The sequence below is a fragment of the Equus asinus genome, chromosome 13, assembly GCF_041296235.1.
Source record: "Equus asinus isolate D_3611 breed Donkey chromosome 13, EquAss-T2T_v2, whole genome shotgun sequence".
Lineage (NCBI taxonomy): Eukaryota > Metazoa > Chordata > Mammalia > Perissodactyla > Equidae > Equus > Equus asinus.
The window spans coordinates 57,901,200-57,920,743 of record NC_091802.1 but is presented as its reverse complement, the minus strand read 5'-3'; the positions used below and the strand labels follow the sequence as shown (position 1 = coordinate 57,920,743).

Genomic DNA, 19,544 nt, shown 5'->3' with positions numbered 1-19,544 from the left:
CTCCATGAATGCACATAGAAGTGATTCTCATTTTTTTACTACAAAAATGCTAAAATAGAAAACTGTGTACAAATGCCGTTTGCTATACCCATGACAAGTGGCAATGCTGTGTCACAGTGTGGATGCAGCTGTAATTTTGATAGATAACGTCACACTGCCGTTTGGTTATCCTAATTTATAGTCCTACCAGCAACGTATGAGAGTGTTGGTTTTCTCACAGCTTTGCGAACAGAGCGTGCTTATTAAACTTAATGGATTTCTGTTGCTCTGAGAGATGAAAAACGGCATCTCTTGGTATTGTTTTAAATTGAATTGTCTTTCCATAAGTCAAGTTGAATATCCTTTCATAGGTTTATGAGCTATTTGTATTCCTTTTCTATGGATCATTTTTTTGCTCATTTTTCTATTGTGTTATTGGTTAATTTTTTAAAAATACCAGTTTCTAGGACTTTTTTAATGTATCAGGGAGATCAGCCCTCTCTATGGCACGAGTTACAAATACTTCTTCCAGTTTGTTATTTGTCTTTTGACTTTGATTATGATATTTTCTGTCATGTGTAGTTTTTATGCTTATCTACTCAAGTTTATAAGTCTTTCATTTTATGGCTTTTAGATTTTGGTCATAGTTAGAAAGCCCTCTCCCACTCCAAGATTGTTTTAAAAATTAACATTTTTATATTTTTATTTTTCACATTTAAATTTATGATCTACTTGGAGTTTGTCTTGGTGCACATGAGTTATGGATCTCGCTTAATTTTTTCCAGACGGCTGCCCATTTGTTTCAAGACTACTTAATGGTCTACCTCAGGAGTTCTCAGACTTTTTGGTCTCAGGCCCCCATTACTCTCTTTTAAAGACTGAGGATCCCAAAAAACTTTTGTTTATATTGGTTCTATCTATTGATATTTACTGTACTAGAAATTAAAACTGAGAAATTAAGAAACATTTATTAGTTTCTTTGCAAATAACAATAACAAATCCATTATATGTTAACATAAATAACATTTTTTTAATGGAAAATAATTATATTTTCTTTTTTTTAAGATTGGCACCTGAGCTAACAACTATTGCCAATCTTTTTTTTTTCTTGCTTTTTTCTCCCCAAATCCCCCCAGTATATAGTTGTGTATTTTTTTTCAGTTGTGGGTCCTTCTAGTTGTGGCATGTGGGATGCTGCCTTGATGTGGCCTGACAAGTGGTGCCATGTCTGAGCCCAGGGTCCGAACCGGTGGAACCCTGGGCTGCCGAAGCAGAGCATGAGAACTTAACCACTCCGCCACGGGGCTGGCCCCTATATTTTCTAAAACAAAAATTTTTAGCAAGAGTGGCACTGTTATGCATGCTTGCAAAACTCTTTACCATCTGGCTTCACAGAAGCAGCTGATTCTCGCGTCTGTCTCTGTATTCGTTTGCTATGACATTGATTCGCGTATTCTCTGGTAAACTCTGCCTTACGCTTAGGAGAGAGCCCCCTCTGCAAGGATCCTTGGAGCACTCTGAGAACCTTGGTCTCTCACCATTACTCGGAGACACCACCGTTCAACTGGCTGGGTTTTAAGCACCAGTGACTCTTAGAGCTGCTTTTCTGTGGCGTCACACACACCTTTTGGAGTCCTTTTTTGGAGGCGTTCCCCCAGGAACTGCAGGAGGAGGTGCTTTCTTGGGAAGCAGCATTGTTCCACATGCTCCCTTCTTCCTCTTCCCACTGACCAGTACCGAGGTTCATGTCATCCCCACCACTGCCCCAGCCTTCTTGCATAGATTTTGAAGCTAGAAAGAGAGTGAACATGAACCTATCAAATTCACCATTCGTAAAGTAGACAACGCTGCACTACCATGTCATTTAGGGGGAGGGAGGACAAAAGGGGTGTACTGTAATCTACCTTTCTACTACTTCATTTCCTCTCAGATCTAAGAATTGAATTTCTCCCACTAGACACATAATTATGTATGTATATATTTTTTCTTGAAACTCCAGCTATTTGTTATAGTCGGTGCTGTTCTAAACTTCCTTAACTAACTATAGATCATTCTGAAGCATGGATATTCTAAAAATAAATCCTGGGGGCTACAGCAGAAGGTGGCACTCTCTACATGGTATGAAATGGCCAGTAAGATGCAGAGTCCTGAAAAACATCACTGTCCCCCACGTGGTTTTTAATCACCACTTGATCCCAACCTGCCACAATAAGCCATGGGGACCAGCGCTCTTCCAGCATGCCCTGGGGATCCCGAGAAACGCGGCAGGTCTGCAGTTGGGCCCAAGAGTCTGTGTTTCTGACAAGCTCCTAGGAGAGGCTCCCAGAATAACAGGATAGAGAAACCTGAGGCCTTAGGCAGACAGAGCTACAAGCTGAATACTGAGTTTCAATTTCAGGATATTATTTTTTCTCCTTTCTTAAAATATAAGGTGATTTTTGGTGTAAAATTTACCCCAAATTTTCACTCCCTGGGAGAACTTGAAGAAGGCCAAAGATTAGGTGATAGTACAGTTAGCAGGAGTCTCTAAGACGATGAAGGTATGTTGCTTACAAGGTGGACAGCCATATAATTGGGCCTCCAAGGACAAATTACAAAAACAAATATATCACCTCAAAATGGCAAGTGAATCTAAATACCCAGAAGCTCCCTTATCCTTTAGATTTGTAACAAAAAGTAGTATGAATGGAATAAGTAATCCAGTAGAATGGCGAATATACAGAGCATACCATCCAGTGCTAGCAAAGTAACAAAATACAAAACCAATAAAGTTGCATTTTCAGATCTAAGACATTTAATGATGTCCAAAGAATATACGAAACTTCTGCAGCTACGTGAACGATTAACTTTAACATCAGACTAAATCAGCAACCTTACACTCACACTAAGGTCTTAAGCATCATACTGCAAAACACCCACAAATGACAGAATTCTACTTGCTAAACATGATCTGGACATTTATGAGAATATATACTTTATATGTGTACGTATTAAACTTTCAGATAATGGGAGGAAAATGCAGCACAATTTTTCTTTCATTTTTTCAAAAGAAAGAAAAAGAAAAAAACCTGGAGTATTCAAAGCAGAATTTTGTTTACAAGATGAAAGCAAGGCAAGAAGTGTCAGACGGCTGTGAAGTAATATGTTTTCAAAACCTAATCTCGAGAAGGAAAAATAGCATGCTGTATCCAGCTTGCTCCGTGAGACAGCAAGTTCAGACTGCTTCAAGTGGCAGGTAGGAGAATACTGCTGAACAAGTGGATGCTACTAATAGTGTGAAGCCGATATGCTAGATTGTTCAGGTTCTTGTATTAATTTTTTTCAAAAAAGGAGAGCATGAATTTCTATTAAAATCTCCTTTGTGTTCATGTGTCAGACATGGCAAATATTTCTGTATAGTCTTGGTTTAATGTTAGTCTTAAAGTGAAAATAAAATGAGGAAAGTGTTCTAAAAAATTAATTCTTAAAATTCAGTGAAAAGTATCCTTCTAAATAAAATACTGACACTTCTAAACTGCCAATACAGGGCACGCAGAATGCTGGCTCACCTGGTTTGCACAGGGCTGGGGCGGCAGCGGGAGCCCCGGCTCTTCCGAATGTCACCGCTGGCTCAGCAGGCTGATCCCCCCAACCGCTGCCACTGCTCGGCGGCTTGCCCCACGCTGCCGTGCCGTTGTCAACCAGGGTGGAAGGGGAGGAGGGCTCTCCCCAAGAGCTCTCAGGCTTGGAATGAACATTAGGCATTTCTCCCCAGCCTGAGGACACTGAAAAGGGTACCAAGGGAGAGACAACATCGTAAAAGCGAAACAGAGAAAGTAAAAATGGTAATTTCAAGTTCAAAATAATTTTGAGATAATGTATCTTCAGCAGGGCTTTTAGTAGAAAGTGAAAAGGAGACAACATTAAATCCAATTTGTTTAGTTTTTTTTTTCCCTTCTTCTTCTCCCCAAAGCCCCCCAGTACATAGTTGTATATTCTAGTTGTGAGTGCCTCTGGTTGTGGCATGTGGGACGCCATCTCATCATGGCCTGATGAGCGGTGCCATGTCCTCGCCCAGGATCCGAACCAGCAAAACCCTGGGGCACTGAAGCAGAGTGTGCGAACTTAATCGCTCAGCCACGGGGCCAGCCCGTTCAGCTTTTTAAAGTTGTAATTTTCTCATTCCTGACCCTTACTCACTTAAAACTGAAAGTCCGTTAAACATTAAAGATGATTAAATTCACAGTATTTGCAACATATTAGGGTTTAAAAGGTGAGTTTAAAACTAACGTTTAAGAAGTAGCTTTTTTACTTCTGGTATTACATGTAACGACCTAAAGAAATTTTATGGCACATTATTCTCTTACGAGAAAAATTTACAAGTTGCAAATATATACTGAAAAATTATTCTTATCTTTGACCAACCATCAAAGGCACAAATCTGGGCAAAGAAATGAGAAGATGGCAGATTAAACAGGTACAGATAAAGTAATAACTAGAGAACTCAGACATTTCCCAGGTACCATCTCATGGGCTGAGAAAGAGGCGAGGCATTTGCCTTAAAAGATGGGAACAGGGCTGGCCTGGTGGCGTAGTGGGTGGGTTCGTGCACTCTGCTTCGGCGGCCTGGGGTTTGAGGATTCGGATCCTGGGCATGGACCCGTGCACTGCTTATGGAGCCATGCCGTGGCAGATGTCTCACATATAAAATAGAGGAAGATGGGCATGGATGTTAGCTCAGGGCCAATCTTTCTCAGCAAAAGGAGGAGGATTGGCAACAGATGTTAGCTCAGAACTAATCTTCCCAGAAACAAAACAAAACAGAAAAAAGCAAGGGTGGCTCCCACAGGCACACTGACTGCAAGGGTTTTTCAAAAATTCTTCCTTCTTCCTCTGCCCAGTCCTGTTGCCATAGCATCCTGATCGGGAACTGGCACCTGATAAGGGTACAAATGAAACTAAATAAGGGTACCTAATGAATCCAGAAGGTTATGGCATCCATACCTAGAAGCACAGAAGTTGTCATGGGACCATGCAACAATAAGGATCTCCCCACTCTCTTGTAAGAAAAACACTTTATGTTACATATGTAAACTTCATTTTTCCCAATCAGCCCACATTCTGACCATTTTTGGTGAGAAAGACTGCGCCTAAGCTAACATCTGTTGCCAATCTTCCCTTCTTATTTTCCCCTCTCTCCCCAAAGCCCCAGTATATAGTTGTATATCCTAGTTGCAAGTCATTCTAGTTCATCTACGTGGGATGCTGCCACAGCATGGCTTGATGAGTGGTGAATAGGTCTGCACCCAGGATCCGAACTGGTGAACCCTGGGCTGCTGAAGTGGAGTGCACAAACTTAACCACTACGCCACTGGGCCAGCCCTCCACATTCCGATCATTTTGCTTCTGCCTATAAGCTCACTTGACACTTGATAGTCATATTGCTAACTCGTATCAGTTGTAATGTTCATATATATACAGTTTCTCACAGATAGAAATGAGAATGTTTTAAATACTGAAGAACAGAAGGCATAAAATGAAAATAACCATAGATTTTAAATTATTTAGTTGCAATACAGATATTATGATCTCAATTATAAAATTTATTTTCTGACTAAAAATAACATGAAATAAGTTCTTTGATGCTCTCTATTCTAACAAGATGCAATAATACTGAGGTGACAAAAGGACATGCAACTTATAAATTACTTAAATTACAAGTTCTATGCTGAGCCATCTATTATGTAAATCACAACAGGGAAGTTAGCTCCAACCAGTTATTGTCGACAACTCCTAACTGTAATATTACCTAAAATTACACAGAAAACAATAATGTATACTGGGAGAAGTACTTTCACAAACTGAAGGTATGAAATTAAATCTGGAACATTAACATAGCTGATAAAAATAATGAATGTTTTTGGAAGATAAAACAACTTGGGTGTTACCAAACGCCCATCAGCTGTAAAAACACTGACTGATTGCAGGTAATTAAGTAATGAATTCACCTGAAATTTGTCATCCTTATATTTCCATCTCTCTGAAAGGCAATACTATAAATTATTTAACTAAGTCAAAACTAAGAATAAATATTAAGACTTTGGTAATTATAATTAATTGATTTTTATAAAGAGTTTTTAATTCCTGTTAAAGCAGCAGAAACATCTACAGAGTATTTTTATATAGAAGGCAAATGATTTGTAAGGAGCATGTTTCAAAATCTTAGAAATAAATGGACGAATAATTGCTTACTCAAAAATCAAGAAAACAATATTTCCATTTTAAGTTGATCTCTGGCAAGAAAATAATTTACTTACAATGCCGAACTAACATATACATCAGAATGTGTGTACTGCTGGACACACGGAAGGCTCTATGAGAGATGCTGAAACTCAGGCAGACTAGACATTTTTGATGCAAAGCAAATACTTTCAGTAGCCAGAAAATAATTTTAAATACATACTACTAAAATCAATAATCCTCCATGTTTAGTGCTTATTGCTGGAGTGAATCTGGTATTGTTTTTGCAAATAATTTTATAGAGGTTCCCTTAAAGTTGGGCTTAAAGAGGCAGAACAAATTTCTGCCTTACATTTAAAACATTGATATTAAAATTCCAAAAGCAGTCCTTCAAATACTACCGCTTTTGGGAAAATCTTTCTGCACCGTGGGGTTCAGGAATCGTCATCTCCCTTCTTCAATTGAACAAATACAGTGTTGGGAATAAAACAATAATAGTAATGAAATGCCACCAGAACATGTAGTTTTCATTCAATTTTAAATATACATTCTTCATCACTCTATCAGAATGAAGAAAACAAAGTGTCTACTGGTGTACACCCAGAAGACTGGATAAAAATGAACACGAAACAGATAGAAGGCCAGGAAACACAACCGCGGGCAGGAGAATCTTCACCCGCCGTAAGGATTCTCATCTTAAGCACCCCCTAGAGTCAAGCTGGGAGCTGGCATTGGTCCTTCCGGGAAGCGAGAAGTCAGGGCTAGCCTGTTCCACGGGTGCTACTTGGACAGTGGCCTAAGCATGACAGGCAGTTCATTTCGGGGGGGGAAGAAAGGTTCAGTTAGAAAGTGGCCAACTATAATCAAGTGAAGGAAAGAGAAAGAGAAAGGACTAAAACTTCAGTTGACTTAGGATTTGAGTGCTTGCCATGTGTTCTGCAGTTTTAGGTACTGACTTAAATATTAATGTGATGGGACTTTGCTCACCTCAATGGCCTTTAAACATAATGTTAATTTATTATAATGCCTTCTTGGCCACTAGCTCAGAGAGGGACAGCATAATTGGTCCATAATTGGACAGCTGCAGCAACAATTAATTTTTCATATTTGAAATCAAGACAGGTACTTATAAAGTGAAGCTTATAAAGAAGAGTTTGCTCACCCAAATGGCAAAGTATCCTATCTTTCAGAATGCCTTGTCTTGTAGCATTTATTTCACACTTTGTTACAAATTCAGGGGACTCTATTTGAGGCTTACAGACAGGGGTTCTTTTCAAAAACGGGCCAGGTGACCTTGAGCTGCACGGCGACCTCTTAGAGGAATTTCTTTTTTTTTTTTTTTTAAAGATTTTATTTTTTTCCTTTTTCTCCCCAAAGCCCCCCGGTACATAGTTGTATATTCTTCGTTGTGGGTCCTTCTAGTTGTGGCATGTGGGACGCTGCCTCAGCGTGGTTTGATGAGCAGTGCCATGTCCGTGCCCAGGATTCGAACCAACGAAACACTGGGCCGCCTGCAGCGGAGCGCGCGAACTTAACCACTCCGCCACGGGGCCAACCCCTAAAGGAGCTTCTTTTGCCTGCTTTACTGGGACATTACAGAGGGCAGGTATTACAAACAGAAAAAAAAATCTTATTTAGCTTTTATTTTACTGCATTAAAACAGATTTTAAATGTGCTCTTTTTTATTGATATGTAGGGGGCCAAACCGTACTTTTACCTGTCTTATTCAGCTTGAATTGAAGGCACCTGAAGTGAAAATGTTCATGTGTGCACCCATGACTTACACTGACAGGGATCGCCTCCTCCCTCTTTAGCAGGACTTCTGATTCCCTGCTCCTCCTCCAACTCCAGACCCACTTACCAAGCCCCTCAAAACATAGGAAAGGAAAAACACCATAACCAAACCCAAACTCAAGAAAAATCCTATGTCCACAAAAAGCACAGATTGCTCAGATCGGTCCTCTCTTAGCAACTACTGCGGGCTGCTTAAATCAGACTCAGGCTGGCTGGAGAGGCCGGTGAGACTCATTTCGGAAGCAGCAGCGTGAAGAGCTGAGCTCTCACAGCGGCTTGCCGATTCACTTCATCCACAGGTGACTCTACTTTTTGGTAATATTTTGACACGAACGGACGACAAAGGAGGAGGTGAGCTTCCAGGACAGTGAGTCCTGCAGGAAGGACCACATTCTCCAGCTTCTGCTCTTGAGGAGACTTAGGGAAACGACATACATGTTTTATCCACCTAGGCAGAGGATTCCTAATCCCAATTTTTTCCAAGTTTTAGTTCAGTGAATGGATGACATGCCACTTCCACGATTAGCGTAAGGATCTCGGCCTTTGTTATAATATTTGTGCCAGAAAACTACGACATAAATATAATGTCACTAGATTAAATGCCCAAACGCAAAGTAAAGCTTGCCTCTGGCTGAAGCCTTCTCTCCCTTGCATGAGACAACTACAGTGATTATCGGACAGCTGAAGTGCTTGGAGATGGCTAGACATTCCTGAGGAGCTGAGGAGGACAGGTAGTAAAATGGATTAAAAAAACTCTGGAATAAGGGGCTGGCACCGTGGCCGAGTGGTTGAGTTCGCGCGCTCCGCTGCAGGCGGTCCAGTGTTTCGTTGGTTCGAATCCTGGGCACGGACATGGCACTGCTCATCAAACCACGCTGAGGCAGCGTCCCACATGCCACAACTAGAAGGACCCACAACGAAGAATATACAACTATGTACTGGGGGCTTTGGGGAGAAAAAGGAAAAAAATAAAATCTTAAAAAAAAAGCAACTCTGGAATAAGATCCACATTAGTAGTATACTTCTGGTTTTCTGACTGGCAGATGGTACTATTATTTCACTTTCACCCCCTGTTGGAAGACACAACCCCAGGGAAGACTTCACGAACCCGCTACGTCACTGGTTTAGCTTGGACCAAGTCCATGGCCTTCATATCTGACTCCAAATTAACTGTACAGTGACCTCTCTGCCCCCACCCTCATCCCCTTCAAATCATCTGAACGTTTTGGTGAAACCTGACAGAGTTGGGAGATGAAAGAAGCCACCTCTGGAGGTTCTCCCTCAATCTCATCGTCAGATTCTGAGTCTACTGTGAGGCTCTGTTATTCATCTAAAGTTTTAATTAATATTCAATGTTCTCCTGTGTCCACAAACTGATTTCTAAGTGTCCCAGAATATTCATTTCTAAGTGCACTAGATAATCAGGCTGCTAAGTATTTTTAGGATCTGCTTTTATTCACTCACAAACGTAAGTCAATGCTTTGCTTGCACTTTCTCACTTTTGGCCACATCTCCACTAGTTGTCAAAAAAACAGACTGGTTCTTCAGTGACTTAGTAGCACCTTGCTACAGCAAGGCACAGGCTAGCAGGTCTTGCACATTTGGCTCAATTCACACTAGGTCACCGGGGCAACGTCAAAGAGGAGGGACTGCCCGGGCCAGCCTACACAACTCAGCCCTCTCCGTTAACTACAACCTCATGAGTCCTTCTCAGGCAGCTTACCGTCTCTAATCAACAGACAGGCAGCTCTAGATTATCACTATGTTCCACCTCCAGAATGGGTTTGAACTAGATCCAAATAATCCAGTTTATGAAACTACACTGCATTTCCTAAATTAATATCAGTTTTCCTCAGGCTCATCAGAAAACTAATTAATATCAATACAACTAGGATGACACAAACATGATTGTCCCTTAGCTTTTACTTCTATAAAACTGGACACATGAGGGCCAGGCCGGTGGCACAGTGGTTAGTTTGCAAGTTCTGCTTTGATGGCCCGGGGTTCGCTGGTTTGGATCCTGGGTGCAGGCATGGCACCGCTTGGCAAAAGCCATGCTGTGGCAGGCGTCCCACATATAAAGTAGAGGAAGATGGGCACAGATGTTAGCTCAGGGCTAATCTTCCTCAAAAACACAAACAAACAAAAAAAAACCTGGACACATGAAAAAACATGTAGTTGAGAAACCATATTTTGTAACAGAGATCAATTCCCTTAAATGGTAATGATCCACAACTTAAAAAACAACTTAAAACCCAAACTCTGAGATAAGTGAAAATCTTGTAAAATCAGCATAGGTGAATAGCAAAATTGCAGAATGCTTGTAAAAGACCAACTGTGTAAATAGCAGGAACTTCAGATACTCACCAGGCGTACCACTCGGTTTGGAGCAGAGAATTCCTTTCTATTTATGAAAACCAGTCTGGGTAAGTATTCAAGCTACTAGCTCACTCACAGCCCAGCGGGTGCTGTTACTACTGCTCCCATCACTGATCAGGGCTGCCCAGCTAGCACAACGCCCACAAGGAGGGCCAAGGGCTGACATTTGTGATAACGAATGCAGAGGACCAAACGGAACCAGTGCGTTGTGACTGCTACGAAGGGAACCGGTGTGAAGGCCTGACTGTCCCTTCCACTGGCTCAAAGACTCGCTTGCGCTAAGAAGCTGGGCAAGCGATAGGCATAGAGCACCTGGGATCACTGAGGGTGATGAACTCTGCTCTCACTGCACAAGGACGCTTGGCTCAGGCCTGAGATTTGAATATCACACGTAATGTAGGGTAGGGATAATGCCTCAGTGCAGCTACTTTGTGTCATGAGAGAAAAAGAGACTAATAATGAAAAAATCACTCAGTAACCCCATCATACGTTGTGCAATACACTCGACCTAGTTTCTGCATAGGGGCTTAGTGCACAGAAAAAATCTGTCTAACTTCTTGTTTGTCTCTGTTCAGTGGTAAAACAAAATCCACCACTGCTTCTCCACTACCAGATGACTACAGAGATCACACACGTGCCTAAGGCCCAGGGGCTGGAGGGAAGAAGAGGACATGGTAACGCAGGTGATGGAGCACAGTGTCCTTCCTCTACGTTAGGGGATAACAAGTGCAATTTGCTAAAGAAAAAGTTATCTATAATATTCATATAAAAAAGAACGACGTGGGCCCTTCTAACTAAACAGGAACGCGCTTATCCAGGGACAAGTCCCAGTAAGAGCAGATTCTAAGGATAACATATCAAAGAGGAAAAAAATCACAAATGCAACGTGGTGCCAATCTCTGTGGGGTGTCATGGATGTAATATTTTAGAAACAGTACCAGGCAAGCTACACATCACTCATCTGAGACCGTGCCACCTCGTCACCACATGCGTGCCCTCAGTAAGCTACTTCATCTCCCAGGTTTCACCTGTAAAATGAGGCCCGAGGGCGAAGGATTACAGAAGACGCCTGACGAGAGGCTGCACGTGCTCACCCAGCACTGTCAGCCCACACTTAGTGCCAGGACCCCACGCAAGCAAAAGGGTACACTTTCCCAGAAGATGAGCAGGAGAAGGAGGGGACTCCAGCTGTGACCCATGAGGACAGTCGTGGGTGGGTGGCACCTGATAGCTACTTGTAACTATTAACTCTTCTCAGAGAACTTTGTGCATACGGTTACTACAATGCTAATCACACCACTAAATTTTATATTACTGGCCTCTCCCACTGGACCATACCATGTCTTATTGTCTATATCCCTTCATTTTTGGCATTAATTACCTCTCTTTCTTCTTGCTTCCTCTCTTTCCCTCAAGTACTTCACAAAATTTAAGTGCCTAGAAATGTCAGTCATATATTAGTAAAAAAGCAGGAATCACAAATTCAAATACCTCAGGGAACCAGCCAGTTAACGTACACAGGCCTGTAAACATGGAAGAAGAGCGAGAGCACAGGCTTGGTGATCAATGGCTACTGCTCAAAAGCCTCAATGCTGGGACACAACATGGGGTGGTGGGGAGTGTGGCAAACTGGAAAGCAAAGGCCCTATCGAGGTAGCCACTCGAGTTGATTGCTGCCATGCGAATGCAATGTGTCAGACCATCCAGGTTTCCAAAAGAAGCTAGAAATCTAGAACTTTATATAAAACATTTTCATTACAAAACATTTATTCACATGAAAAATGTGGGCCAAAAGGCACATTTGTGGGACCAGGTACAGCCCAAGGACCATCAGGTTTTTGCCTTTGGTTTGGTGACAGTGAAGTGTATGTAGAGGCTGAAATAGTCTTGAGCTCCTTAAAGGATTTCTGACGTGGTGGCTCTGAGATAAACGCGAACTGCTGAGGACTCTGAGAGGAGGCTGGAGGGCTGTGGGGGCTCTGGAGGGCAGCGGCGTTTGAACTGAGCGCAGCCCTCCTTGCCCCCAGCTGCTGGGCGCTCACAGTGAAAATCAGACAGCCGCCCACACGCCCAGGCTGTCCTGTGCGAGATGACAACCCCTGCACTCGCCCATGGCACTCCTGACTCCCCTCCCCGCTTCCACTCTCCACAGCACCCTCACCACTGGACACACTGCCTGCATATGTGCCAACACATGCAGCCTGGGCTCCCTTGCTGGACTGCTGGCCCCAGCAGGGCAGGGATTCTGTTTTGTTCCCTGCTGTATTTCCCAAAACCAGAGTGCTGCTGGGCACACAGCAGGCCCCAATAAACACACACCGAATAAACCAATGTTTCTCCACCGTGGGACTGTGCATTCCACCTAGCAATCCTTCAGGAGCCCCTGGTCAGCTCTCTGTTCCATCTTCTACATGGACTAATGCAACTTCGCCTCTGCTCACACCTTGGCCCCTCCCCTCCCCCTCTCCACTCTAGGCTGGTGTCCTGAATGCTCTCAGAGGAAACAGAATACCAGAAGGTACCCCTTACCCTCTGACTGCAGACAGCCTGGGCCACTCTACAAGACAGATGAAGTGCCCTCTCTCTGACTGGACAAAGAGATTGCCTCCCTTTGCATCCATTCTCCCTCTCTAGATGCTTTTTTTCTATCAGCTTTTAAACATGCTCAAAACTCTACCATCTTAAACTTTCTGCTCTTGACCTTGCCCCTCTACTCATCACCACTCTCCCATAGCTGTACCTTCAGCCTTATCTCTGGCTGAGACCCAGACTTCCATACCCACCCTCTGTTGTCATCTCCATGGAACATGTGCTTCCTGCTGTCTTCCCAGATGAGGCAGTGAATGACACAGTTATCAGCCCACTTGTCCAAGCTCTGAACTCTCTTCGCTCATCTTTCTTCTTTGCTCACACATCCAAACAGTTTCCAAGTCTCGCTGCCATCTCCATCTCCAACCCCCTGCCACTATTCCAATCCAGGCTGCTACCATCACCACCAAAACATTGGCTGAGCTCAGATCCTCTTCTCCAGTTTTGCTTCCCACTGATCCATTCTTAATTTTATAGCTGGAATGACTCTATGAATAACTCTGGTCATTTACTCTGCTTAAATCTTCTCCCTGGCTTCCCAGACTTTTGGATACAATCCAGCTCCTTCATATGGCCTAAAAGACCTTGTGTGATCTTGCCCTGGCCCCTCTCTAGCTTCTTCTCTCTGTAAGGCCTTCTCGTCACTCCCACCACTCACCCCAAGTGCCAACCACTCTGCACTTCATTTTGTTCCTCAAATATGCTACCTCTTCTCTTTGCCTCTAGGCCTTACATGCTAGTCTCTCTATCTGAAACATTCTTCTGTACTGTTATCCAACATCTGTTTACCCTGACCCCTCATGATCAAAATCTTGGTTAGGTGCCACCCTATATGCCGTCCCTTCCTGGTCACAACTGGCTGGCACCATCCTCTAACTGTCTGGGTGCTTGTCTTTCTGTCCAGGTGGTGGTTCAAGGAGGGCAGAGCTCCTGTCTTCTACACTGTCATGTCCTGAGCACCTGCCTGCTATGCCCAGCACACATTCAACAACGTATTTCGAATGAGCGTATGCCAAATAAAAAGATCCAGGTACCAGTCCTAGAAGCATTACCGTAGATGGGGGTGAGACTACGAGAAACCTTACAAACTAGAGCTTTGTCGGTGATCATAAATGATGCGATTGAGGACGCTCAGAGGTGGAAGCTGGATCAGAGGCAGAAGAATGGAAGTAACCAGCCTCAATTTGGTTTCCGATGGAGTTCTGGTACAAGGTAGTGGGGGTGCACAATAGATTCTCTACTCATATCTGTTTCAACGATGTTTGATAGTGAGAATTTTTTTTTTTGGGGTGAGGAATTTTGGCTCTCAGCTAACATCTGTTAACACTCCTCTTCTTTTTGTTTGAGGAAGATTGTCACTGAGCTAACATTTGTGCCAATCCTCCTCTGGGCTACGTGGGATGCTGCCAGAGCGTGGTTGGATGAGTGGTGCTGGGTCTGTGCCTGGGATCCGAATCTGCGAACCCTGGGCCGCCCAGGTCGAGTGCGTAAACTTAACCTAGGCACTTTTTTTTAACAAATCCCTGCACACAACAGAATCAACAGGCACTTGGCATCCATTCCACTGCCTTCTGTGAGCCTTCCTGTATTACACAGGCCCAAAGTTAAAAAGCTGCACTTTTCAGACTCCCTTGTAGATTGGGTTCTGGATGCAGATTCGGTTCCATATATAGATGACTGAGTGAGTGACCATGGAGAAAGGACTCTATCCTTAGTCTTGTCTTTATTGCGTGTTTATAAAATTTAGGGAAGGCATAAAACTGAAAGGAATAATTAATACGCTGATTATAGAATCAGGGTTCAAAAGATCTCAACAGTCTGGGGCACTAAGTTCACAGGGAGAAAGTTCTACACTTGGGACCAAGCAGCCAATGCACCAGAATAGTCCTGAGTGACGAGGGCTTCACAGTGGTCTTAACAAAAAGACTTCAGATTTTAAGCTCAACTGAAGAAAAATAGTGTGACAAGGCTCAAGAAGGCTAAACGAAACTTAGAACGTGTTACTAGGAGTACGATTTTAGGAGTGAGGGAGGTTATAATCTCAACTAATTCTGCACTGGGTAAACCATACTTATAGTAACGACATCAGTTCTGGGCACAAGGACCCTCACAAGCTATAACTTTTCCAGATGACAACAAAAAGGATTTAAAACTATGAGGAATAGCTGTAGGAGCTAGGAATGTTTCCTGGAGAGTGGGTAGACGGGACATAATAACTATATGCACTTGGTTGAAAAACTGCAGTATGAGAAGAGAAATTAAGCCTTGCTTTGTACTGTCCCAAAATGTTATGAGCAATTAAAGAAACTGGAGGGATGCTGACTGATGCTCAGTCTAAGAAGGACATAATAGCCAGAGGCGTCAGGAAAGACGGTGCCCTGGGCAGGAGGTGGGGGGCTTCCCCGGCACTGTGTGTGTGCCTTTATGCAGAGGCTTCTAGTTGCCTGAGTATGTAGAAGAGAGAAGGCCTCTCTCTGGTCCCTTCCACACCTGGGAGCTCTGCGATTTGGTGAACCCAGCTCTCACTTGTCGCTTAGGCGGATTCCGTGTCTGGAGCCCAGTGATGCCCTGTTCCACGGACCAGCATTTTAGTTAGAAATGTGGGGCTATGGTTAGTTCTCCAGTTACAACACCCAGCCAAATTTCATCTGCATCTCTCATGGGCCATGCTGCATGTTCATTTTCTCTGTCACAACCCCCATTCCCTATGGGCAGGCTCTGGTCTGGATCATCTTACCACCTTCTTTCCCACCAGTATCTAACAGAGTGCCTTGCACACAGCAGGAACTCAAAACATGAGTTTTAGTCTAACGTCAGGAATTTTCTTTCAATGGAAATCAAAAGATGACTTGTATAATGCCGTTCACATTTTACAAAAACGGTTTTATTTCAGTGTTAGCTGCCCATCAGAAACACCTGTGAAGCTTTAAAAAACACTTCCCTCCACACCGCCAACACTAGAAATCTCTGAGTTTGACATCCCCCAGCCCCAACAGCTCCCAGGTCATTCTAACGAAAGCCGGGATTGAGAACCACTGGTTTACCTCATAAAGAAACCAAGACTTCGTAGTACACGCAAACTACCCTAACGGTTCCCTATCTTTCCTGAAGAGGATGGATTTGTTCTTTCCTCTCCTTTCTACTGAAAAGTGCTTAATATATTCTTTTCTTGGATAGAAAGCTATCAGAGAATCCTACTTTATTTATTCTCTTTGGATAATAGTTAAATACAATATTACAAGGTGAAAGGCACTTAATGTCATTCGCTATAAAAATACTAGTCAGAGTATGTATGGATATGCAATGAGGATAAAGTATTTTTCTTACTTTTAAAGTCACATAAAGTCCCTCTCATACCTGGGCCAAGCAGTGGCGATCGATTCAGCGGGGCGCTGGCCTGGTGTGAGGGCGGTGTCTCGCCCACGTTCGTGCTGTTACTCGTGGTGGTGGTGGTGGTGGTGCTGTTGGCTGTGGTACTGTTCTGGAGGCCTGGGTTGTTTCTATCCCACATGTTTACAGTTTTGTTGGTGTAACTGCTCGGGTCGCCCCAAGCTGAGGTACCATCATCAATTTCCATTTTGCGTCGAATGGATGGAGGAGAAGGTTCTTCCCAGCCCGTGGCCTCACCATTGTCCTTCTGTTTGACAGGGACCGGCCCCCCGATCCACCCTGCTCCTGTCTGTTTAACGGAAGCGGCTCCGCCCCAGTTACCCATGTTGTTGTCTTGGGGCTTGCTGGCCCAGTTCTGTTGGGGGCCAGGTTTTAAAGACTCTCCCCAGTTTGTACCTGGATTTACCTTTGCGTTTGTGCCATTGCCCCAGCCACTGGTCCCAGACCTTGTAGCATCATTCCAACCAGACCCTGACCGATTACTGTCGGCATCCCACGCAGAGCCAGCTTTTTTCCCATCCCCCAAGTGTCCAAGGACAGAAGATGAATCTGCCCAGTCTCCCGCTCCTGCACTCCAGGCTGGATTAGCTTTCTGTCCATCTCCCCAGTTCTGAGATTTGGATTTTTGAGGCTCACCCCAGGTGGGTGACTTGTCCTCCTGATTTATGGTCCCACTCCAAGCGTGGCCACTCTTGGCAGCAGCAGCATTATTAACAGCAGTAGAGCTTATCGAGTCCCCCCAAACCCCTGGGCCATTTGGCGCTTTGTTGCTGCTGTCTCCCCAACCTGTGTTTGCTGGCACAGCAGCAGGTGGTGAGCTGACCCACCCAGATACTGAAGAGGTATTTGTACTGTTCATGATGGACCCATCGTTCTTCCCCCCTGAGTTTGAAGGCTGAGTAGCTGCACAACCCCAGGCCTCTGTCCCATTGTCATTTTTTCTCTCAGACCTAGGGGATTCTTCAAATTCCCAGGCAGTGTTTTGCTTTACTGGAGTCTGTCCCCAACCAGTATTAGACAGAACTCTTGGGTCAAGATCGTTCCTTGGCAATTGGATGTGCCCTTGGTCTACAATCCCTTTATCTCGCCTTCGGCCTTCTGCTCCTTCCCTCCCAGTGCTTCCTTCATTGTGACTGCCAGAACCATCACTACTTCCTTCACTTGCTGTAGTTCCAGAAGATGCAGCTTTGGCCCAAGAGTTCATGTGTTCACTGCCGGGCTGCATGGCAGGATTCTGGCTGCTAACACTAGGACTATCCCACCCTGTTGATCCTTTCCCATTGATGTCACTATTGGAATGCTGGTTTGGGGGCTTTCCCCACTCTCCATTCACACTGGTAGAGGTGCTTCGGCTGGGGTGGCCCCAAGCTCCCGAATGGATATTACCTACGGCATTGTTGCCACTGCCCCTTCCCCAAGCGAGGATTCCAGGACCAGCAGGAGGTCCCGAATCCCAAGCGTTTCCTCCATTCCCTTCCTTTTGCACAGCACTGCTGGATCCATTTTGTTTAGCACTTAATGCTGAGTTCACAGTGTCTCCATTCCCCTGATTGAACCCAGAATTGCTATTTCCTGTGGCAGGGTTAGCTGGGGATAGTCCCCACACAGAACTGCCAATTCCTTCACCACCGCCCCCACTGACTTGAGAAGCTGATGATCCATTAGCACCAGGAAGGCCTTGCAGGTGGGGTGGGATGATGGCGCCCATACCAACAGCCATGCCCCAGTTTGGCAGTCCATTTGCCTGCATTGCATTGCTAGGGTTTGGTGGAGGGTTCATGGGCTTAGTGTTATTTGGTCCATCAGTGTTAAGGTTCTGAGGTTGTACGCTGAAAGACACATTCTGAGAAGTGGACGTTTGTGGCTCTGTGCTCTCTTGTGGCAGCAAGTTTCCCCAAGCACCCAAAGTGCCTGCTGGGTTCCCATTGTGGTTGCCCATATTTTGGCCTACGGCACTGACTGGACTGCAAATACTGGAAGAGTTGCCTGTCGCCACAGCTCCTTCATGTCCAAGCACAGGCCAGGCAGCTGGGTTGGCATTAGGATTAAGGTTAAGATTAATGCCAGCATTGGAGTTGGAAGCACCCCAGCAATTCTGACTTCTCCCATCTCCGATCATGTTGTCCATTTTCCCATCCCCACCACTGAGAGAGCAGTGAGGCAGGCCGGAGCTGGAGCCTGCAGCTACGCCCCACACCCTGGCTGCACTTCCATTACCGTTTGCTCCCCCTGCTCCAAGGGCACTCTGATTCGAAGGGCTTTGGACGAGTGCGCCATTGGTGCCATTATTGCCATTGGTCTTCTTAGTATGTCCAGTGAAGTTGCCCTGGGCACTCCCTGTAGCCATGCTACTGTTCTCTGAGCCACAGTTGGAGGCAGAGTCAGTGTCTGTAGTACATTCTGAGGCAGATTCAGTCTCTGTTCCTGTGATGGAAGGCCACGCCTCCTTATCAGTCCTGTCTATTGTCACTTTATCCCAGCTGCGGGTGGCTTCGCTTCTGTAAGTGGGCTGCTGTCCCCACTGGGAAGTTTCATAATGATCTGCCAATCCACTGTGACTGAGATCTGAAAAAGATGAAGCAAATTCAAAATTAGATTTTCTTTCTATTTGTCAATGAATCAGCTGTTAACTAGTCTTTGGGGGAAGCTCTTTATTTCAAATTTTCAATTCTGAATGACTAATGCTAAAAAATGACTCAAAGAAAAAAACTTTTTGTCTTCTTAATAGCTCCCATTTAAAAAAGAGTTAATGTTTCTAAAATTATATTAATTCTTACTACTACACCACCTTATTACCCCTCTTAAGAAGATTCACAATGCACATTATTAGCACACGAGCATCTCTGAAAGCATTTATAGTAAAGAAAGCTGCTGAATTGGAATGTAGCAGCTTGGAAATTTATGCGACACCTATAAATACTCAGTCTCTTTGGGAAACACTGGCAACAACAGAAAGTTCACTAGGATTCTTGAATACAATTTGCAGTTCTCTTCAAAACTTCTAACTAGAGTTAACAGCATTATATAGAGGCTACACAGCTCATTCTGTAGAAAGGAACTGTAAACGCATTGCAGAATCATATAACAGAACGATATCTTGGGGGTGGGGGATGGAGGGAGAGAGAGAGAGAGAGGAGAGTTATTAGGAAATGCTATCTTATGTCATCAAGGTACAAAGGATTAGAAATGTTTAA

At 44.1% G+C, this 19,544-nt stretch overlaps 1 protein-coding gene across 8 annotated transcripts in view; it reads right to left on the bottom strand.

Moving 5' to 3' along the window:
- The window catches only part of TNRC6C (trinucleotide repeat containing adaptor 6C), a 138,851-nt gene that overhangs the window by 34,179 nt on the left and 85,128 nt on the right, over nucleotides 1–19,544 (bottom strand). For all 8 annotated transcript variants that reach the window (XM_070483712.1, XM_070483709.1, XM_070483713.1 and 5 more), the window contains exons 5-7: nucleotides 16,318–18,915; nucleotides 3,528–3,743; nucleotides 1,604–1,770 (exon numbers count right to left, since the gene is read on the bottom strand). In XM_070483712.1, coding sequence (XP_070339813.1) covers nucleotides 1,604–1,770; nucleotides 3,528–3,743; nucleotides 16,318–18,915 — 2,981 coding nt within the window. The remainder of the gene's footprint in view (nucleotides 1–1,603; nucleotides 1,771–3,527; nucleotides 3,744–16,317; nucleotides 18,916–19,544) is intronic.